Source organism: Lactuca saligna, chromosome 4 (genome assembly GCF_052625555.1).
Source record: "Lactuca saligna cultivar CGN05327 chromosome 4, ASM5262555v1, whole genome shotgun sequence".
Taxonomy (NCBI): Eukaryota; Viridiplantae; Streptophyta; class Magnoliopsida; order Asterales; family Asteraceae; genus Lactuca; species Lactuca saligna.
In genome coordinates, this window is record NC_136420.1 from 199,203,272 (window position 1) to 199,227,876 (window position 24,605).

The 24,605-nt window shown below is 34.1% G+C and overlaps 1 protein-coding gene across 1 annotated transcript in view; it reads right to left on the reverse strand.

Annotated features, from left to right (window-relative positions):
- Positions 1-8,706: 8,706 nt before the first annotated feature.
- The window catches only part of LOC145040426 (uncharacterized), a 42,656-nt gene continuing 26,757 nt past the window's right edge, over positions 8,707-24,605 (reverse strand). Inside the window, exons 3-4 of the mRNA XM_078988357.1 lie at positions 12,879-12,893; positions 8,707-9,102 (exon numbers count right to left, since the gene is read on the reverse strand). Of these exons, the coding sequence (XP_078844483.1) occupies positions 8,707-9,102; positions 12,879-12,893 (411 nt within the window). The remainder of the gene's footprint in view (positions 9,103-12,878; positions 12,894-24,605) is intronic.

A 24,605-nucleotide genomic window follows, 5' to 3' on the forward strand; every position in this document is an offset into this window, starting at 1 on the left:
TGGAAGTCCCTTTGCGTACCTGTCAATTTTTGTTAGTTCATCTGGGACAATACGCAAAGCAAACTCCATTTTGTCTATGATGTTATTAGTGTATTCATCAATGGACATCTTTCCCTTCTTCAGTGTCAGAAATTGATTTTCTAGCTCAAGCAGATTTTGGGCCGAGTAGTACTTGCGCTTGAAATGCATCAAGAACTCTGGCCAAGTCAGTTTCAGTGGCTCAATAGGGCTTGGGGTCTTCCCCAGAGTGTTCCACCAATGAACAATGCCACCTCTAAACTGATGCACTACAAATATGGTTTGTAACTTGCCTTTGCAACCACATGTCATAAAGGCTAATTCCATCTCCGAGATCCAATCAATTACTCCGATAGGATCTTCTTTTCTAGTGAAAGTTGATGGCTTGCAAGTCATAAAATCTTTGTACTTGCATCCATTTCTCTCGACTCCTTCCTCTTGATTATTCCTTCTATCCACAAGCAGTTCAGTTTGACCAACATATCTACTATAATTTCCTTCCTCTGACTGACCGTCATTTAATTCCAGTTGTTCAACAGGCATTGAAGGTTTACTCCTGTTGTTCAGCAACAATTGTCTTATTTCCTCCCTTTGTTCAGCCATCATGGCTTGCACTCCAGCCATTGTGATTGGTTCTGCTGCAGCTTCTGGTATAGCACCTGCTCCATCACTTAGGTTGGTTGCTGATTTTTGTTTGCATTTCCGGCTCCACTTCGGGTTTTTGCCATTTTGATCTATACAACACATTAGGCCAATTAAGATCTTCATTCACGATAGATATTTAAATTGTCCTTATCACTCTGAAATGTTACACGATAGTACTAATATTGTAGTCATATGCTTAGAATCCTGAACACATAAGGTTTCCAGATCCGGATGGCAACAAACCATAGATCCGAACAAATAATGGCATATATGGAAAACAAATAGCATTTAGCACTTAAAAGCATTTTAGGTGTCTTTCCTAAAATATACTAGTGCTCATGTCTAAAATATGGCACACACTCATCTCACGATCATCACTTAGGATTCTACGTTTAAGTCTAGAAATCCTACAAATTCCTAGTTCGCTTAAACTAATGCTCTGATACCAACTGTTACACCCCCCCCCCCCCCCCCAATCTCTCGGCCAGAAAAGACCAATTTAGTTTATGATTTTTAAAATAAAATTATAGGAATGTCTCCGATAAAAATATACGGAATTTGTCCAAAAACAAAATATGATAAAATTTTATCAAAGCATTTCTTAAAGAAATGTATTTTTCATTTCATTACAAAACTCGGGATTTCCAAATCGATACTGACCAAAAGCAGAAACATTATATTATAGACCTTACAACATATATTTATATTTAATGGCCTACAATCCAAAAATCCCTCTTCATCGTCCTACCATGCTCTGGGTCTACTACCTGTAATATAAAAAGTTGAGTGGGTTAGGCTTGGAAGCCTGATGAGCATATAGGGTTTTCAACCCACAATAAATAAATTTATTAATTTCATCAACCAATAATAAACTTATTAATTTCATCAACCAACAATATCCCTGATCACCCATTCCCGTTATCCTCATTTTACGTCCCTAAATATCTATCATAAGGGACCTAGCCTATGGATTTTTCTTCGGGGTGACAACACTGCTTAGGGGATTCCTCGGCAATACATGTAAAATAATGCAATCAGGGGGGATGGAGTACATCTGGTGAACACTTAGTTCAAAAACACTTACAGGTTGCGAGTCTGCTAGCATTTGACGGGACTGTCTAGAATAGTCTGTGGTCGTCATCTATACTCTGCTAGATGACTAGAACAACAACATTGATGCCTCACATCATTTTAACACACATCAACTATTTCATTTACCCATGTTATACCCAACCTATTTGTAGATAAAAAAAAATACATATATAGTTTAAATCATTCTAAACATGTATAAAAAAAACTTCATTCAACATCCATCTCAAATAAATAAACAATATTTATACACATAGAATGTATTTTATAGAAAATACTTCATATCTATGTGTAAGATGAAAGTGACCACACACTCACTTGATAAGACGGTAATTGGGCAGCACTTCGTCCCTTAAAACAATATTTTTTTTTTGATAAAACCGAGACGTTTTCTCAAAAACCTGGCTTCACGTGTGCACATTTTCGACTTGAAAACTCTTTTCCTCGGGATCTTCGGGATTTATTATGATGCTAGGATAGTATTTAAGGTTTAGAGGTATTTAGTGTAACTTAAAGAAAAGTAGAGGGTGGGAGGATGTAAAGTTTGTAACATCAATCCGGCTGGCTTCGTTCACTATTTATATTGGTTGAACACTCGAGTTACGCTGGGCGTAACTCTATGGTACGCGAGGCGTACTGCTTCTTCAACCAGTATGTTGGGGGTACATCGAGTACGCTAGGTGTACAAAGGGATTATCTCAGATGCATCAAGGCTACGAACACATGTACACCATGCAATAGGATAGGGCTCTGTAGCTAATTATGGACCATGAACACAAAAGTAAGTTGGTCGTACATAACTCGTACAATGGGCGTACATATTTATATGCCAAGCGTACCACTTGGTACGCTGGGCGTTCTTCCAGCCTCGAAGTTTGTGCCTGAAAGTTCAAAAAGTCATATCTTTCGCATACTTTCTCCGTTTTTTACGTTCTTTATATCCACGCGTAGGTGTTAGGCTCTACAACTTTCGTTTAGACTTCGTCGGCTAATTTTGACTTTATTTTTAAAGTTATATTTTAACAGCCCAGGACAGGAAATGTCCGTTAAAAATTCATAACTTCTTCATCCGACATCCGTTTTCGTCTGTCTATTTACCGTTAAACTACAATCGACAAGATCTTCGATTCTCATTTAGGTTATGTAGGCTAAAAATCGCTCGATCTAAAATTTGTGTTTCGGGCTACATACTATTATACCAAATCTTAGAAAATTCATAATTTCGTCATGCGAAGTCAGATTTGGACATTCTTTTTATACACGCTCTCGGTTTAATGTATACCACGACTTTCATTTAGATCGCTAAGGTTAAAAATCAATTTATCAAAAATTCACTTTTTATGTCATATAGCATCGTGTCGGTTCTTTCGTGAAACTTCGACATGTCATAACTTCTTCCTTATAACTCGAATTTCGGTATTCTTATATATCCGGAATCCTTGTTTCAACCTCTACAATTTCCTTCATAAATATTAGGTTTATCTAATATATATTTGACGCTTATTTTTATCCTTGATTTATTAAATCATAATAATTAAGTATAAGCACATAATACTCAAATAATACATCTTTATTATTTCAAAATAAGTTACAAAGGTTGACCTAGACTATTACATCATAATTAATGGCTAGCCTAGAAACACGAGCCTTAACCAAGAAAATGCCACCACCACCACCGTGAGGTGGTGGCTGCCGCCATGTACCACCGCCGACCACCACTAGGGTGGATGTATGTGTGTGTGTTTATGTTAGTGAGTGTATGTGTTTTTGGGATTTGCATTGTAAACTTTAATAGTGCCGAAATAATGAAAAGAAAACTCAAAACCACCACCATGAGGTGGTGGCTGCTGCCACCAGCCGCCGTGTTGGGTGGTTGTGTGCTTAGTTGTCTTTGGACTGCTTTTGGAGTGCTTGGACACGATTGGACTAGAACGATAACCACCACCGTGAGGTGGTGGCCGCCGCTATGAGCTGCCATTGACCACCACTACCTGAGGTGGTAGTGGGCGGTACCCAACTAATGAAACCCTAGTGTGCGTAATGAAACCCTAATGGGCCCAATGAAGCCCAAAGTGATCTAAAAGATTAACCATGTGACTAATGGGCTAGTATTTTGGTTGGAAACCCTAATGTCATGAAACCCTAATTTTGGGGATTGATCGGGACCCGCATTGGAATTATTTGCTAAACTTAAAATAATTAATTCATAATCATTTGCAATTAATCTAAGGTAATATTGGACTTAATGGATTAAGTTCTTAGTGGGTTAAGTGACAAAAGACTTAACCTTAATCGTCATTTTATGTGAAAATCCTAATTTCTCTTGGGCATTAAGTTAGGCCTTTCTATTGGGCTTTGTTGATTGGGCCAATAATGGGCCATTCAATAACAAACATATAGACTAGAATAATTGGATGGGCTTTAGGGTAAGGCTCATTAGAGGGGTTGGGCCCAATTTAGAAAATTAGGCCATAGATGGGCCATAATTTGGGCCTTGATGATTATGAGATAATATGCCATTTTAATGCGAAATGTTTGGACAGGACTAAATGATCGGGACTTAGGGGAAGACCATGTAGAGGTTTGGGCCCAATTTGGAAAATTGGGTCGTATGTTGGGCTTTGAGTCATATTTGACTTTTGGGCCTTTGAATTGAGCTTTGGGCTTGAATCAAGCTAAGGTAGGGGTAGAGCAATCTTTTACCCCAAAGGGTATATGTTGGAACCCAATTGCTGATTGGGTGTTATTTTGATGATTGGCAGTTTGAAAAACCTGTCATCTAGTAGCTAGAGTTTTGTCTACGGGACTTCAGTAGTGTGAGATTGGTTACCTTCCAGTAGAAGTGGGTCTAAGGCTACAATGCCGACCTACTAGTAGAGTTGTTTGATAGATGATTGTCTTTGTGATAATCATCTAGGTTTTCTACTACCTAATATGTTTTTGTGCTAGCATGATATGATGTTATGTGATAGTAGGTAGTAGGGGGAATAGTCCCCGAGTACGGTTGTAAGGACCAAATGGTAGGTCGGGCACCCCAGATATGCCTGACAGTATGTTTTTGTTATGTTGTTATGTGGTAGTGGTAGGGGTGAAATAGTCCCCGTAGCCGGTTGAGATAAACCGGAGGGCAGGTCAGGCACCCTAGAATTTCCTGGCAGTATAGGTCAAGTACCCCAGAATTGCTTGACATGGGTAGGTCGGCCACCCCAGAATTACCTGGCAGGGTAGGTCGGGCACCCCAGGATTGCCTGATAGTATGTTTGTTATATGGTATGTGGTATGATGTGGGAACTCACTATGCTTCATGCTTACGGTTTTCAGTTTTGGTTTCGGGTACTTCATTTTCAAAGGAAAGGAGTCGGCTCAATCACAGCGCATCACACTATGTTTTCCGCACATGAGATCTTTGGGATTACACTCTGATATGATTGTATGTTTGATTACTGACACTTTGGTTTTGACATGAGATATTATTATGGATGTTTTATACTGTTTTTTTTATGAATTATTCAACTAAAAACGAAAATTTTGGTCTTGAATTTTGGGATGTTACAGATCACTAAGCATAGCATCATCCTATCTACCAGGATACCGGTCTAACAGATCATAACTGAATACATGCATACTAAAACCAGGATAACCATCCAAAGGGCCAACCTTGCTGCCTTCGACCCTTTAGTACAGTGAGGAAAACTCACCTCACAAGTAGTGTTGAACTGGATTGAAAGTCTCCGACTTCTGTCTTGACGAAAATCCCGAACTATCCAAATTAACAGTGACTAAGTCAACAATTGGAATATCAATCTTGACCAAGGGTCCAAACATAGGATAATAGTCCATGTTATCCTTTCCTTAAGTTGGGCCAAGGCCCAAATCTAATTCCTTAATCCAAAAGCCCAAAATACAAGGCCTATAATTGACCCAATTTTCCAAATTGGGCCCAACTCTTTAATTGGGCCTCACCCTAAGGTCAATTTCCATATTTTGCCTAAAACACTTCTATTCAGAAAGTCCAACAAAGGCCCAAACAACATTGGCCCAAAGGTGGCCTAATCTGAAACCCAAATCGCAAAAGCCCATCAGAGGGCGTACGCTGGGCGTACTTCTTCTTGCGTTGACCACCATCGGGGTGGTTGACTCTGTACGCAGGGCACACAACAGCTTATGCGGGGTGTACGCTCGTTAAGACTAAAATCATGATAATTTCTTAATGGTTTAAACACTTAAGCTCATATTCCAAATCCATTGACTAAATGTACCTCAGAAATATAAAGTCTCAAACTTTAAGACTTTGGATGTCCAAAAAGCCCTTAATACATGGTCTTAATCCATTAAGACCTTTCTACTACTTATATGGAACACTTCTAGCCATTGTCACTTCATTTTTATCATTTAGAACCCTTCCTAGGGTCTGAAAGGTCAACTTAACACATCCAAATCATAACATGCACAATATTGGGACTTTTTGGGACAAAAATGGTGTCATAAAGCTATCAAGGCAAGATCTACATCATACGAACATAAAGGAAGAAGCTTTTTACCCCCTGGCGCTTCTTGAGGACAAGATAATCTTAGATCTTCAAGCTTGCCTTACTTCTCCAACACCTTTGATGCAATTTCCTCTTCTTTAACTACTCATAACACATAATTTTAGCTCATACACTCAAGATAAAGGTTAGGGTTTGGGGAAAACGGATCAAAGCTATGGAGGGTGAAATGATAGAGTGTTATGAGCTCATAAGGACACTTATATGGCACCCAAACCTTAAATATTATGGTTTTCTCCTAACGTGAGTACGCCCAGCGTACTAGGATGCACCTAGTATGCTCAACGTACCCTTATGTATGCATAGCGTACTCCTCCTGATCTAAAATTGTGTTATTAGCCATTAGGGAATCTCATGGCTATATCCTCCCAACACCAAGGACCAACACAAGCCCATGTGGCCTTTTTGATTTCGTCTATATTAAAGGGGGGCTCGATACGAATCGCCTCCATCATCGAGGTTGTTTTGAAACAGGAATTCACAAGTTTAGGTATGGAAGTCCATCTTTCCATGAACTTGTTTGGAAAGAAGTTAAACACCTCTTCCTTAATCTCCTCAACTTCAGTGCTCCATCTATCATTGATCATCAAGCCATCAATTTGGTTCTTCCTGTTATAGTTGTTAACAAATCCATGGTAGAATGATGTGTTTTCATCCCCATCCTTAGTCCACTTAATACGCGCCTTCTGCTTTAAATCCTCAATAACAAGCCTTTCAAGTTCAAGGATTCTCTTTAGACAATTGCTCCTATTTTTAAGTTCTTCTTCAGTTAACAACCGAGTTTCTGCCTCTTTCTCAAGTTTCACCATAGATTCTTTCAATGTTTCTTTTTCCTTATCTTCCTTACTGTGTTATAATTTACTCCATTGACGAATAGCTTCTTTCACATGTTTGAGTTTGGCAGCCATATATGCATTAGCTCCCATAACCTTTGAACTCAGACCATGAGTTCACCACCACTTGATCAATGCCATCCACCAATAACCAGGAATTAAAGAATCTAAATGGTTTAGGACCAAAGTCTTTTCTACCCGAAGTGAGTGTAATAGAACAATGGTCAAATCGATGTCTAGGATGAGCAGTTATTGTAAGTGCAGGACAAGAAGACAGGAAATTAGGTCATACAAGGAACCTGTCAATTTTGCTTAATTTTTCATCAACCCAATTCAGCTAAGTGAATCATTCTCCACCCATGTTGAAATTTTGCACACCTGCCTCATGAATGAACCAGTTAAAGTCACGAGCGCTAACCTCCCAAAATTGCGAATTGAATCATTCCTCTTTGCGCCTAACTACATTAAAGTCCCCGAATAGGAGCCAATTTCCAGACCAGTTCTGCATAATTTGCATCAGATCCCTCCATAGTGCTTTCTTCTCTGGTGGTGCTTAAGGACCGTAGATATTTGCTATGATAGTGTGCCCCAGAATGCCAACCCATGAGCTTAAAACTATTAAGTAATGTCGGCTCTTGATAGCATTTGACTTTCTAAAAAGTATGGAATTTCATATTGAAACCATACCACCAGAACGACCAATAGAGTCCATCCCTTCGAAGTCCATCTCAGAGTTGTCCCAACATCCTTTCACGTCAATATTGGAATAATTGGAGATTTGTGTTTCCTGTAGTCCCATGAAGTTAATAGTGTGTTGCATCTTCAATTTCTTTACCCATTTTACCTTGGCATCGACCCCAATGCCACGAACATTGAGTGACATAAAATTCATTGGTCTTTCTTGTGGACACCAACTCCGTTAATGACCGCATTGAGGATACTGCAATCACCCTCAAATTGGTATCCGAGTTCTTCCCCGAATTTTACAGTTTGAGATACTTCATCTGCACACGAGCTCTCTGTTACTTCAACAACAGAAGTTTCTTTGGAATTAGGGCTTTGATTAAGGTTTATGTTGGGCGGATGGATTTCATATGAAGCATTGAAGTGCATCGTAGAAGTTAGTGGAATTTGAGACATGGATTGAATCATAGAAGTTTCACTGGTTACATCGTGATACCTCTTTCTTTTTTTTTTTGCTAAATTGGCTGAGTGAGGCTTCATTGACTGCTCATCGTGAGAAAAACTATTGGGCTGAGATTTTGGAAAAGGCCCAAAGCAACCCAGTGAGACCAATTTACTAATTGGGCCAAGCTCACTAGGCTCCGAGACAGGCATTTTATCTTTTTTAGCATAAAATTTAAAAATTGGGAGAGAAATTAATCATTCGTTATCCTCCATTTCCCCATATTTGTTCTCTGGAATTTCAACCGCCTTTAGGGAACCCTCCGCATTAATTCCAGCATCATTTCCCACAAACTTCGATGGCATCTTTATGTTTCCGGCGACCGTCGACTTACCAACCGGCGAGACATTCCCGCCTAAATCATTACCGGAACTATCCATTTCCGGTGTTATATCCCCTTCTTCCGTATCCACATTTTGATTCGGACCGTCCATCCATGTATCGAGATTCCATCGTCTTCATCATCTTCGTCTTCCACCACTGTTTCATCACCCTCCTCGTCGTTTTTGTCTGAATCATCTTCGACTTTATCATAAGGGACAGGATAAAACGGGGACCAATTGTCGGTATACTTAACAACACCAATACTGAATATTTCACCGTTAGCACATACAATATTTTGATCATTAATCCATTTCTTTTCTGAAGTTAACACTCCAACCTTACCCATAGAGTAATCTCTTCTGTTTCTAATGTCACTAAAGGGGGATATTACTCTTCCATAGTTACTAGCAATCTTTGGAAAGTTATCTTCTCCCCATAACTTATGCGAGAGACCAATAATCTTTAACCAAGATACTCTTTCATACTGAAATTTGTACTTATCTGTCGTGGTTAACCATTTGAACTAGTCGCTCCATCTGGTCTAGTCTTCAAGAAACTCTTTCACCATCTTTCAACTATCAAATTCCAAGGTTAATCTTAACCCCCCCCCCCCTGCAGGTACTTTGTTTGCTCATATAACAATGTGCATCCCCCGATTAAGAATCTATTGTTTAACCAATTTCCCAATTCAGTCTGTGGATTTAACATGATCATTGGGGGTGGGGTGGGGGAGGCGAAGCATGAGTAGGGGTAGGACTTGTCCCATGTTTCCATGAGATTACTTGTGCAAACGATCTACCATCTCTAATCCCATATGGTTTTTTGGAGGCATGACTCTGCATTGTATCCCTCCCTATTGTTTTATACTAGGTTCTCCGTGGTTTCCTTAGATGTTTTGAGATGTTTATCAGAAGGCTCTTCCCATTACATTTGGTCCCTTGTAGTTTCTTTTCCAGTACCTGTTCATCTTCCATTACTTTGAATCTGGCGAAGGAAAAGTTCATCCTTCGAGAGTCTTTCTCTCCCCCCCCCCCCCCCATATATACATTTGTCACTGTGCCATGCCTAGCAAATAGTCTCCACAGTTTCGATTTCGTTGTATCTCCTTAACATCCAGCCACATAGACCGTTGTAATACGGTTTACTTCACTGTGGTTAGTTCTTGTTTGACGTTTCCGGCGCACTTCCGTCCAGTCTCCTCCTTCGTCCATCAGTTATATATAATCAATTATCATAGGTTAGTTGACATTAATATTTATATACCATCCTAAATGAATCATCAAACTTTTATTTGTGTACTTAAGTTTTCTAAAAAATATATTCTTTTTTGTTCTTATATCATTAATTCATTATATTTGTGTATCTACATAAATAGTTATTAGAATTTGTTATTTATTATCAAATATAAATAATAACCAAAAATATTATATCTATACTCTTTATATCTTTTATATGTATCTAGAATCTCTAAATTGAAAAAATATTTGACACCATCTTATTTTTACATTGAGGTTCTTAAGTATACAGAAATATTTTTTGTTTTATATAATAATAGGTGTAAGACTCATGTATTACATGAATTAATTAAAAAAACTAAATATAGAGGTTTAAATATTTAATAACTTTAGATTTATAAGAAAATAAGAAAAATAATGAATTATTAAAATTGATTTTTTTTATCTTTTAAATTTAATTAAATAAATAAAATAAATTAATGAACTTTACTTTGGTTATTTTAAAATAAGAAGGTAAGTATATTAATAAAATTGATATTTATTTATTACTACATGTACTGTAATTATTATATTAAAATATTATATGAAATTTATTAAAATAGAAAAACTTATAAAATGACATATAAAAAAAATTAATTCAAAATAACCACAAAATGATATTTAACAAATTAAATGAGAGTAAAATTAAATGAGAATGTGACATATGATAAAAAAAAATAATCATTTATTAGAGGAAATAAAACTTTTATGCTCGAAAAAATCTAAGACTAAACCATTCAATAGAAAATACAAAAATTCAAACACTTGCCTAATCAAAATCATAGAGCATTGTATTTTGATATTTGATTTTGATGAAGAAACGTCTCAGGCTTTGTTTATGGACCCCACGCATATAAATAATAACATAAAAACATTAATAATTGTATACATATCCAAAAATAGGGGAATAAAAATAAAAAAATAAAAAAATAAAAAAATTGCTCGTCGACTCCAAGTTTACGAATAACAGTGGGAAAATTTTGAAACATTCCTAGATATCTATATTTATTGTTTAAGATTATTAAGAAAACCTCATGTTGGATTCTTAAACACAATAGATAAAAATAAAATAAAATTGTTTTGATTTAGTTTTTATTACCGACTATAACAAATTTACCAGTTAAATAACTTTTTTTGTATTTTATTTTGATCATTAAACTTCTTTTGTACACCTAGGTAGCTTTTGGTTGTAGGACTAGATTGTGTAGGTGCATGTCTTATATTCTATGTTTGATATTATTCATAATTATAAAATTTAAGGAAAAGTAAATGTGTAATTTGTGGTATCGTGGAGGTGTAGAAATTTAATTGCAGTGTTGGTTTGTGACGGAAAAAAGGATGGGATCTGAGGATAAGAAAGTAAAAAAAGTTTGTGAACCTTGCAATGTGGAAGATAAATATGTGTATCATTGCCACCATAGAAAAAGTGAGCAATCTAATTTATGGAAAGGAAAAAAAACAAAAACAAAAGACTTGCATGAGGTGATAGGAAAATAAAGTGTTTGTTGAATATGTGATAATTTTTCGTTTGCAAAAAAAAAAAAAAAAAAAAACGAAGATGTAATATAAATACTATATATAAATAACACTATAATTCGTTATCACTCGTATAAGAATATGCTATATGAAAAACATTTCAATCCGTTATCGTTATAAGCTTTCTATAACTTTTACTCTATAATCTACTTATTGTTTTATTATCTCTACAAACTATAAGAAACAAATTGTACAGTTAGCAAAGATGTTTGACGTATTATCTAGTTATCTCTATCAAACTGTAATACTAATATTACATATAAAAAATAAAACATATATAATAAGATAGTATCATTTTTAATTACTATTAATAATAAATATAAATTGATAGTAATCAATGTTTAATACAGTTTTTTGCATATGCTCGTGAGAGGCGATTTAATAATTTAATTTTTTTATAACGTACTTAATTCAATTACTAAAATACAAAAAGTAAATTTTTTTGTTATGGCTTGTTTGCGTTCGTTCATGATGATATAACAACATAATGTATATTAATACGTTATATTATTATATACGATAAACAAAATATATATAATAAGACGATAGAATTTTATTATGGGAAAAAAAACGTTTACGAAGTAATTTGCGTTCAACAAGAATAGTTTACTTGAGCATTTCAACTTTTTGAATTTAGTAATCATTTTTCTTGTAATAAATTTCATTTCAGTATAAAATAATCTCAATCATTTTGAAACGTTATATTCGTATTACCACCGTTTAATTTTATGATATAATAATATAAATAATTAAAAAAATTGTTTTGATGATAAAAACTGTATCAAAAATACTTTCATAACAATTCTGATATAATAGAAAAAGTTTGTTATATAATTTTAAGACAATCGATTAGTTTTGGTGTGTTTTCATGTGTTTTAGGGGATTTCATGGGTTGCAAATGAATATTTATTCTATAATATGTGTTCATCCCTAATTTTATTTTAATGTTATAAAACTATGGTGAATTGGTGATTATATTCAAAGTAATTAAAAAACTGTTACACACAAAAAATTATAAAAACCTAGAAATACATATTAACAATTATTTCATTAATTTATACGAAAAATACCCTAATAACATCCTAGAATATGTAGTTCCATTTTCCAGTCACAATAATTGATATACATGTAAGTTTTATGAAATCGTTTACATAACAATAATAACATTTTATGTAATACTCATAGTTGTGAATTACTTATACAATTTTTGAATGACGATATTTTTAGATTAATTTTTTTTATTTATTTTTTCAATAATGTCGAACATTATTTGCTCATTTATTATATAGAAATGATTTAAAATATTAAAAATTAGTTCAAACACCTATCAATGTTTGAAAATATACCTAAGTTTGTGAATGTAAAAGTTAATCACAAAACTATAGAAATACGGATAAAATAAAATAAAAATGTCTAGAAAAATTACCAATACAGCTTTTAACTAATCACAAAAATAAGAGAAAATTAAAAAAAAAAAAAAAAAAAAAAAAAAAAAAAAAAAAAAAAAAATAGTCTCATTTCTTAATGTTAATGTTAAAAATTGGACAAAGTGGATTTTCAGATAGCACAAACATGTTACTTTTATAAATTTCTCCAAAAATAATTGTTTGTGTTTGCAGTTATGTTGCGAATTTAAAAACTAATTATCACCCTCAGAAAAAATCATCAAAAAATAAAGATAGTAAGAAAAGATTTCGTACTTTTAAATTATAATAATAACTTAATATTGTTCAAAATTTCGAAAGAGAAATTCTTTTAGGATCTCTTCTTAATTCCTTTAAGCACTTGTTTTTTAGCGTGGGAGAAATTTTATAACTTCGCAACCGACCAACTTGTCATTTTTGAGAAAATAATCTGCTTATTTGTTAAGTGTTTATTTTGTGAATATTGAATTATTATGTTGACATAAAAATCTAAAACGTTAATAATCCAAATAAGTTGTTACATATATTTAATTCAAATTTCGTTATATTATTTGATTCGATTTCATTATGTATGATTGTATGAAATAAGTGTCAGGTGCAGTGGACGTGGGCCTACTTCTCTGACACTGTGTGTGTTGTGTCTCAAATGCAAATTATTTTATTTATTTTAAAATTTAACAAATTTATGTTCTACATTATTTTATTTAACATTATATATAAAGTGATAACGATACGTTTGTTGTATAAATGATTGAAAACAGATTCATAAAATATTAAAAATATATTGTATTATTTGGAAATTAATCATTTGAAGTCATGTTTTCGAATTATAAAAAATTTTAAACATTTTTATGATCTATTATTGCTATTTATAGAATTACATACATATTGCTTTTTATAACAAAAAATTTTGTTTAGAAAAAACTAACAAAGTAATTACATAAAAATAATAACTTAAAAAGGTAACATAATGTAAATTTTATATATAATTGTTCATATATATTTATTTTTAGACATATCTAATCATTTATTTTTTTTAAACATATTTAGTTACTTATGTTTTTTGATGTATATACCATTACGCATGTGTACAAAGAAAAATGATTAAAATATGTAAAAAAAACCCATAAATAAATAAATATGTACAAAAATAAATATAAATAACTAAATCTATACATAATATAAAATGTGTTACCTTTTAAAGCTTTATCCTTTACATAAAAAGCTTTAGCTAACAATAAGTTTTGAAGCTTACCAATCTATTTTTAATTTAATTTTTGTGTGTAAGTTAAAAACAATCGTGAAACCATAATATCAAACAATTTTGGCTTAATCGTTCCAAAAGAAGTGTCGTTTCTGAACGTCAGAATAACCTAACAAAAAGTAATTAAAACCACATCAAGACATGTTCTCCACATAGTTAAAATCCGAAAACTAACTTCCTACTGAAATAGTTCCCCAATGATCGATATATTTTAGGAACATATTTAAAAGTATTAAATGTGTTGAGTTGATGTGTGTTTGCTCAAGAAAAGCACTCATTTGATAAATTGTTAAACTTTATACGTAAGTAATCATGTACGACTAACAGTGGAGGAACCTCTAATAAAAACGAGCAAAAGAAAGCTAACAAACATAATAGACGAATTGTGAAAGTGTTGAAGAAAATATTGTCGGGAAATTTATCACTTTTTTATGTTTTGATCATATCTAAAGATCTCGAGTTCCGATTGACTTGAATCAAGAAGTTTCAGAAACAAGACACAATTTCCTATAACTATCATGTTTAGTGTTTTTGCAGATTATTTCGTTTTCGTTGCCAAAATGATAATGGACGCCAAAGGACTCCCCAAGCGTCAACGACACCTTGAAGAATGTTGAGACATTATTGGGATGTCTCGTGTTGAAATAGACACTTATGAAAAACGCAAGAAACCTTGAAGGACGCCCATCATGCATCATGGATGGAAAGTCGTTTGAGGCCATTTTTTAGAGTAAATCAAGGACGACATATAGCCTGAAGAATGCTGCCAAGGATGCTTAGGCATCCTATACAACGTCAAAGATGCCCACTTTGATGCTAACCCAAAAAGATGCCTTGAAAATCAGTTTTTCAACACTTATTTAAAGGGGATTTAACCCTAATAAAAAATGGAGTTCTCCCCTGTGATTTTCCTCAATTTTGGAGGTTTCCAAACACATTTAAACCTTCTCCAAACATGTTCCTGATCATCAATTTCCGAATCCAAGGAGATAAAACATCAAGTTCATCATCATTCAACGTTGTAGATCTTTCAACAGGAGGATCTTCATCAATTCCAACAAGGTCTAGATTTGGTTACTTCACCCTTAAGGGTTCATCGCTTCATAGTTGATTGATCATTATACTTCATTGGTTTTATGATTTCAAGTTTGTTTATGAATTTTAATATGAATTCCATCGTTTTTATTCAAGTTGTGTTCTTTGTGAATTCCATGGAAGTCTAACCATTATGGTTATTTTTAGGAAGTTATAGGTATTGGATTAAGGTGTCTATGGTCTTAACTAACTTGATATATTCTTATGAATAAAAACATAAGAATTTTTGGGTTGCCTTCACATCTAGAAATAGTCAGGAATGATATTGGAATGGATAGGAAATAATTTATCGGGGTGTGTATGGGGCGGTTTGGTTCGGTTATTGGTCAAAATCGAACTATTACCATTATGATTGGTTAATGCATTTTGATAACCATTGGGTATGGTTAATATTGGTTATGGTTAATGATTTTTGTCAGTTAACGGTTTTGGTTAATGGTTAATATTGGTTAACCATAATGTTCAAAATAATATAAATGGCGAAAGTATAGTGGCAAAAAAAAATTAAAAGAGAATACAAAAAATCATCGACGCCAATGTTTGTAACCTAGCTTATAGTAATAGAATAAAATGTGTACCTTTGATACTCAAAGTGAGATAACACATAGTCACATTTAAAATCAAAAACATTCAATAAAAAGTATAAAACATTAAAAAATTGATATTAATAACTTCATATATTGATAATTGATATTAACATTAAAATAAAGTCAAACATCCATACACGTTCAATGCGATTAAATAAAAAACTATAACATAAAATAGCTAAACATTTATATTACGTGTTATCTGGATTAAAAAAAACAATCACTTATATACATTCAACGTGATCAAGTCAAAAACAATAAATAAAAAAAGACAATTTTTTTTAAAAAAAATACATTCTTAAAATATCACGAAGTGGAGAAGAACCAAAACTTAACTTACCTATAAGTTTTGATTATAAATTAAAAAAATCCTTCGAATAGAACTATAACGTCAAAACAATATTTGATTAGGATTAACGGTGTGAGAAACCCCCGATTAGGATTATGAGTGTGAAGATTAAACTAATTGTGAATAATGTTTACAAATGATAGAATTAGCCAATTAGGAATTACAACATTAAGGTTGGACGGAATGGAAGCGGAAAAGGGGTGAGGGAAGCTTCCCTCACACTAGAACACCATCCTTTGGGTGAGTAACCCGTGGGAAAAAGGTGGGGGGAGGGGGTGCCATACTTTCTCTCTTCATGCTATTTGATAGTTTTTTTAATCTTTTTTAATATTTATAAAATTATATACCTACTAAAAAATATAAAAATATATATATATCAAAATTCATAGTTTTTAATTCCCTACAAAATGAGTATAATATATGTAAGAAATATATTTAAAAAAAATAATAATGAGGGAAGTTTCTCACTCATTCATTGGGTTTTAGGTGAGGGAAAGGGTGGTGTGGCCCACAAAAAGTAAGGGAAACATCCATCCCATACCCTCCAGTCTAATCAATAAACTCACTCATGCATGATTGGTAAATTGTGTGTGTCAGCACAATCTGCGTGATCATCCTTTGATGGTTTGATTGCACATTCATCTCCTGATAAGTGAGGATTAATAAATTATATTTTGAAATTTTAATGGGTCTTAAATAAGTTTGACTATATTATTTTATATATAATCCATAATTTTTATGTATTAAAATATAAAGTTAGCGGTTCGGTTAATCATGGTTCGGTTAACCTATAAAACAATAACCGAACCATTTGTTATCGGTTAACAAAATTTAGAAACCGAACCAACGGTTTTTAAAACGATTCGGTTATTATGGTTCGGTTATATTGGTTAATTTGGTTATGGTTCGGTTTTTCGGTTATTATGCTCACCCCTAATAATTTATTAATTTATTATGTAATAAATTAATCATAAATTGATTAGAATTAATCATAATTAGTTGAAAATTAATTTTTGGTTAATTGAAATTCATTAGAGGAACAAGGGTTGAACTGCAGTTGCTTAAAAGTTGAGAAAATGAGTGATTCTAAAATCCTCCTTGCTTTGATAGTTTTAGAGGCTCCTCCAAGGGGTTCTAAAGCCTCCAAGTGTAGATATGGAAACTGATTTGAATTGGATTAAAATATATTATTTTAATATTCAAATTTGGGTTTATCCAAGATATCTTGTAGTAATAAATAGACTCATAGGTTTATTAAATTCGGCCACTTGATCTCTTGAAAACGCGCGCATAGTCAAATTTCTCTCTCTCCACTCTCTTTCTCTTATTTCTAGTTTCTAGGGTTTAAGTGTAAACCAGTAGAGACAACCATATTTTGATGCTAGCTTTCTGAAGAGTAACTAAGGATTCAAGAATGGTACATACGATTGTAACACTAAAGGTATGTAACTCAACTTGAGAATTTCGATTATACCTAGGGTTTATGATAGTTTCAATAATATGTTGCAATAATGTGTAAAGACATATGTCCATAGCTTGTATGTACCCATAATTAGATTTTATGTCGTTTCCACTTTACAAATATGTTTAATGTAACATATAAAACTTATTAGTGGTATCATAACCTAGGGCTCTTTCCATTATAGGTGTATAATTGAAAATAAAATTGAATAAACCCTTATGTTCGTTGAGCATGGTACGCCCCATGCTTGGCGCGGCATGCCTCATTGTCAGTCAGATCTGATTTTCTTGCCTCTTTTTTCATCTTGGACGATAATTGCTTAAAATGTAATGGGTATTTTGAATAATTTAATATTTGAATTTTTAATTAAGTAATGGGATAAATCCAAATTCTAAAATAAAGGAAGATAATTGTGGGATTTATATTATTTAATTAATAGTTTAACTATAATAATCATAATCCATAAAATATTATTAATCTTAATTATTTGAATATTTATCATTTAAAAGTTAAATTAATTAATTAAATTCAAAACTTTTAATTTTAAAATGTTTAAAATACACCCTTATATATTGTAAATGTTTACAATACTATATGTATAAGATTAACAATTATCAGTCAAACCAAGACTAGGTATCATTCATGAAGCTATGTTATAATAGATGTATAAGGATACGAAGTATAAAATGACCGTCGAATAGGTGCCCTTTTCACCAACTATTTCTTTGCATAGTGGATTATTGTTAGCCGAAAGGGTTCTGATAGGAAATTTGTAACACTTGTTTCCTGGATTGGATCGATTTAGGGCATTAAGGAGTAAAAAAAATGTTTTAATGGAAAATCAAGTGTCACGACGTGACCATAGAGTGGTCACGATGTGAGAAGCTGAGCAGTCACGACGTGAAGAGGGTTGCAACCCAAGCCCATGATCTTTTAGGGTTTGCTTCGTATTTAAGCATCGTAGACTCAAATTTAGGGTTCATTTCTCAGCCTCCATCTTCCTTAAACCTCAAAAACTCTAACCCTATTTCATCTTGGTGGTTTTGGCTCATTTTGAGAGGTTTTAGTGATCTTTGTTGAAGAAAATGGACCCTTTGGTGCATGATTTTAGCAACCAAACCTTTCCTCACTACCCTGTAATGTTTTTGGACCTTTGTAAGTCCTAAAGCTCTTGCATTTCTCTCTTATGCATGCTAGATATAAGTTTTATGCATTTTTCTTCATGATTGGGTTGGGTAGCATGCATGGGATCAATAAAGTTAGTTACTTTATGGATCATTGTGGCCTTATATTTAACATATGTCTCACATATGAATATTTATGGTGGTTTGGACTCGAAGCATGGGTTCTGTAAACTTGGAAAGTTGGAGTTAAGGACTTATATTTAGCATATGTCTCAGATCCATAAAGGTAGCTATGATTTCTATGGTCCTTTGGGTTGGGGAAAACCCTATGGAAAGTTGGAGTTGAGGACTTGATGGATTAAGGACTCAAAACATTAGGTTTATGCTTCAGATGGTGGTCACTTCGTGACTAGGAGAATGTCATGATGTGAAGGTGGAGGATCCCAAAACTATTTTATTTTGTTGTGTTTCACGATGTGACCAATGAGGGTTCACGTCGTGGTATGTTCTCATGACATGACTATGGTCTGGTCACAACGTGAAGGTCATCTGTTATTATTATTGGTTGTTGACTTTGACATTAACCATTGGCTCTTTGGCATGGTTGACTTTTGGCTAAGCTAAGGGTTTTGAAGTGTAGATTGAGAGGGTACGCTTTATTGATGTTAGGTACTATGTAGGATCTGTCTTTGTTGGGTCAGAGTCGTGGTGTTTAGATGTTACTTGTAAAGTGAGGCCTCTCACTATAGTTGCATATGTGGTCATATAAGTTGACCAAATGGGTCTTAGTTATTAATTATTGTTGTATATGAACTGAGTTGTTAATAACTTTGTGTTGTTGTAAGTCTATGAGACGGCTGGTAGTCCCCATGATTGCTGATAACCCTTGATGTGTGCTGTTAATCCATAGGGCATGCTATTTTCCAATTGAGACTGTCGATAGTCCCCAAGTTTGATGAGAACCCATAGTTGTTTATTATTTTGTGTTTTATGTGTTTTTCGGAACTATTGATAGTTCCAAGGTTGTTGTTATATGTTGTGTTGTATGAGATATTTGGGGAACTCAATAGGCATTGTGCTTATAGTTGTAGATTAATTATTTTGTAAGACTAGAAACTTAAACACTTCATTAACACTTAAAAAGAAAACAGTTAGCAAACACAAGAAAAACTAGGAAAACAAGAAAAGATTTTTACCAAGATAATTATGAGACTTTCGTTTAGATTCGATGTACTTGATTTTATGGTTGATTTAGTGGAAGTTCAATGGATTAATGCTTCATTGTTACCAATTCCTAAAGTGACTAGATTAATGTTCACTAACATAATCCTTTAGCAATTAAGTTCATTCATTCGGTGATCAAGCGGATAAACTAACAAATTTACTAGTGTTTGGTTTGAGTTATGTGATGCTTATAATGGATTGATCTATTAGGTTAATTGAATCAGTCCAATATATGTTTGGTCTTCATATACTAGCTTCCATATTCACTTACCTACTGTAACGCCTTGGTCCGAATCGTTTCCTATGGGGGGTGGTGACCCGAAGACCGAATACCATCATGATTAGGGCCTTTGAGGAAAATAGATTTAGACCCATTTGGGTGTGGATAATGTAATTTGGATGATCTGGGAGTTTAGTCTATGTGTTGGCACCAATGGGTATTTCGGTAAAATGTTAGTTCGGGCTTTTATGAGTTTTTGGACTTTTGATTGGAAAATTTTAAGGAAAGGATGAGTTGGTAGAAGTGTAAAGCTTCTCTTTACCTTTCGCGGATAGAAAGAAAGTCAAAATCGAAGTTAGAACAAAGAAGTTATGTATGTTTGAAGTTTTGTCAGTTTTAGGTTATGGTGAGTATGTTGGGTGTACACTAGGTGTACTTGTTGGGTTTTAAGCACTATAACACTCCTATGGTGCACATGCAACCCTAGATGCTTTGGATATATGCTTTCTCTAATTATACAGCATTTTCAAATTTCCAAATCATACATCCTAACTAGCATACAAATTGACATTTGAGCAATACAACTAGTTAGATGACTTACCTCTTAGAAGGACTTGTAGTTCTTAACCTTTGAAAGCTTGAACACCTCAAGTGTGATGCCTCTAATAGTTCACCAACACCAATATGCAAGAGGAGGCTTCATAGAATAAGTTACTTAGCACAAAATCAATATCAAACTTCTTAGAATGATGGTGTAACCGATTTTGGTTCTAGGGGTGTGCTTTTATAGTGTAGCAAATCCTAGGCATACATCCATGCAAAATCTAATGCAGCATGACCTTTCATATTACTTAGGCTCCATGGGTTAAACCTCTATGGACTATCCATGGACTATCTCATTGGTTTAGCTCCTTTGTGGGTCAATGTTGTCAATGGAGCATCTATCGAAGAAAAGCATTGGCTAAATCGTCGGTAATATCCGGCTAATCCTATAAAGCTTTGGATCTCCATAGGACTTTTCGGACGTTCCCACTTCATCACAGCCTTGATCTTTGCGGGGTCAACCATTATCCCTTCTTGGTTAACCACGTGACCCAAGAATTGGACTTCTCGTATCCAAAAGTCGCATTCGGAGAACTTGGCGTAAAGCTTCTCCTTCTTTAATACTTCCAACACTCGTAGTGTCCATATCTCGTTCTAAATGCAGTCTTCTCAATATCCTGCTCTCTTACCGTCAGCTGATGATATCCTAACCTATGATCGATCTTTGAGAAGTAGCTCGAACCTTACAACTGATCGAATAGGTCATCAATCCTAGGCAATGGATACTTGTTCTTCACCATTGCCTTATTCAGCTCTCGGTAGTCTATACACATTCTTATACTTTCGTCCTTTTTCTTCACGAATAACACCGGAGCTCCCCAGGGCGATGAACTAGGTCGAATGAAACCATTGTCCAACAGCTCCTGAAGTTGTGTCATAAGCTCCTTCATCTCCCTCGGTGCTAATTGGTAAGGTGCCTTTATTATCGGTGTTGTACCTGGTAACAAGTCTATCCGAAACTCCACTTGCCTATTAGGTGGTAATATGGGAAGATCTTCAGGAAAGACTTCCGGAAAATCACACACAACCGGTATATTTCTGCACCTCTTTCTTTTCCTTCTTAGCATTGATTACGAATGCCAAGTGTGACAACCCGATATTTGCCAAAAGCAGTGTAACGCTCAAAAGTCAAATACAACAAAAATTATTTGGAGTCAATTAAAGTAACCTCAAAAATAAAGTGTTCAAATATCTGAGTTGGGATACATCAAATGTTAGATATCGTGCTAAGGTTTCCAAAAACATAAAGAACATGCAAAACCGGGTTATATCGAAGAAATTATAACCACTCGTATATTTACAACACACCATTAAAACGCTATTTAACATAAAAAGTGAAATTTCAATAAAATGCATTTTAGCCTTAAGTATCTAAACAAAAGATGTAGAGTTTGTTAGACTGTAAACATACATAAAAAGATCGCCCAAATTGGACCTCGTATGAAGAATTTACGAATTTCCTAAGTTTGGTAACAGTAGTAGAGGGCTAAAAACTCGAATTGAAGATTGAGTGTTATTTAGCTATCGCCACCTAAACGGAAGTTGAAGATCTCCACAATAGTAATAAAATGATAAAAAGACAAACAAAAACCGACGTCGAATAAAGAAACTATGAATTTTTAACGGACTTTAGTAGTCCCGGCCTATTAACAATATATCATTAAAAATAAAGTCAAAACTAGCCAACGGAGTCTAAATGAAAGTTGTAGAGCATAATCTCACCTACGCGTGGATATAAAGAACGCGAAAAACGGAGCCCGTATGCGAAAGTTACGGAATTTAGAAGATGGAAGACTGGATTACGCCCCGCGTAATCCCAGAGTACGTCCCGCGTACTAGACCCAGTGTCAAGTCCCATCGACTTGAGTGCTCTATGCTAGCTAGACCTGAGTGGTAAGCCATGACGCATTTTTACGCCCCGCGTAACCGAAGTACGCCCCGCGTACTGGGTACGCCCAGCGTACTCCGATAGTACGCCCCGCATACGACGATCCTCCAGCCTATAAATAGAGAGGTTGAGCTTCGGGTTTTTGCACACAATTCTCAGATCCTCTCTCACTTTTACACACCCTAGAGCTCCAGAGACCATCCCAACACCTCGGTTTCCGTACCCAAGCCCCCGACTAAAGATCTACGCTACCGAGATCCCCGAAGACGCAACTTTCGCGATTAAAGTTCTGCTCAACTTTAGCCTCTCTCTCTTCGAACCAAACGGGTGAGTTCATACCCCTACCTTTCAATTCTTTTCATGTTTTAGGGGGGAAATACAAGTACATTACACGTTAAAGTATCATTTTATAAACATAAATGAAATGTCTATCTTCGAATATCGATACAAACATCTTTATGTATATAGAGCTATTATTTCATCAAGTTATTTTCACCAAATGGAACATACTTTCTGAAAAACTATAATGGGTATAGTTAATGAGTCAATCGTACATATTACATATACATCTTGGAAAAACGAAACACTTTCAAAAGAATTAAAGACATTCTTATTGTAAATCTATTTATACTAAGCAATGTGAGGTATTCAAACTTCAACGTACACTTATGTATGCATTTCAAGTCCTGTATATTATACCATAATATCTTGGAGGGAGAGCGTGATACTTGTGTATAGATCTATACGGGATTGACAATCCCACACCTAAACTATTAGCTGTAGTTAGACCGGCAGGTCTAGGGTGACAAATGTCATAACACTACAACACCTGAAGAATGTTGTTACATGCATTTAGTGTCAATAGTATGGTTATAAAACTCACATAAAAAGTATAAAAACAAGTTTGATTTACGAGATTCATATATGCATTATAGTTTTCTACATTATTTTTCATACAAAGTTATCTTTATCATTCAAGTACGAAAAATACTAACGCATTCCAACTCTGGAAACTTTTCGAATCATTTATAGAAAATATTGGATTTTCTGAAAACCTCATTTACCGATTTGCTGCCAAAAAGGATATACTTTTCAACTCAAAACACTCATGAACTCACCAACTTAATTGTTGACACTTTTTCAAAACCACTTGTATTTCTCAGGGAACCAGTAATACAGGTAACCATCAACCTTTGGAAGAAGGAACACTAAGAACGTTTATCGTTAAACATTTATATCATCATATTGTAATATTCTTTTGGAAATATGTATAACGCAACAATGTACGTTTTTATTATATATATGATGGTTGTGTACTTTCTTTACGATATTCAATTGTTATGATACTACGTGAAGTCATCCACCCCCGAATGTTTCCGCCATTCTGGTTTGGGGTTATGACAGATTGGTATCAGAGCATTGTTTATAGTGAACTAAGTATATCGAACCACATAAGATATACGAACTATAAATACAACGGGAACCAAAAACCCTCTGACAAAACATTTTCATAAAAATATTTTTTCTTTTAAATATATACATTTTTACCCGCATGTATCAGTCTCGTATCATGACAAGTTTTCTAAAAAGTATTAAGGCAAGTTGCGATACCATGATTGGGCCTTGGGGTATGTAATCAAATCAAGAATAAATATAGTCTGATCAACTATATTTATCCTGGATTTGACCAATGTACGTCGAGGAATGGTCGTAGTAGTCAACAAGCCAAAAAAAAACTTATAAAATTATTCTAGATTCGCTAATTTGGAATACTAAAGGACGATTGTTATAAATAATAGTACAATGAAAAACTTGCACTCCGTAAGATATAGTTAAACGTAGGATGTCGTTAAATAGAAATTTCTTTTCTTATAAAAATCTCATACCTCTATCCCAGTACAGACAAATGGCCG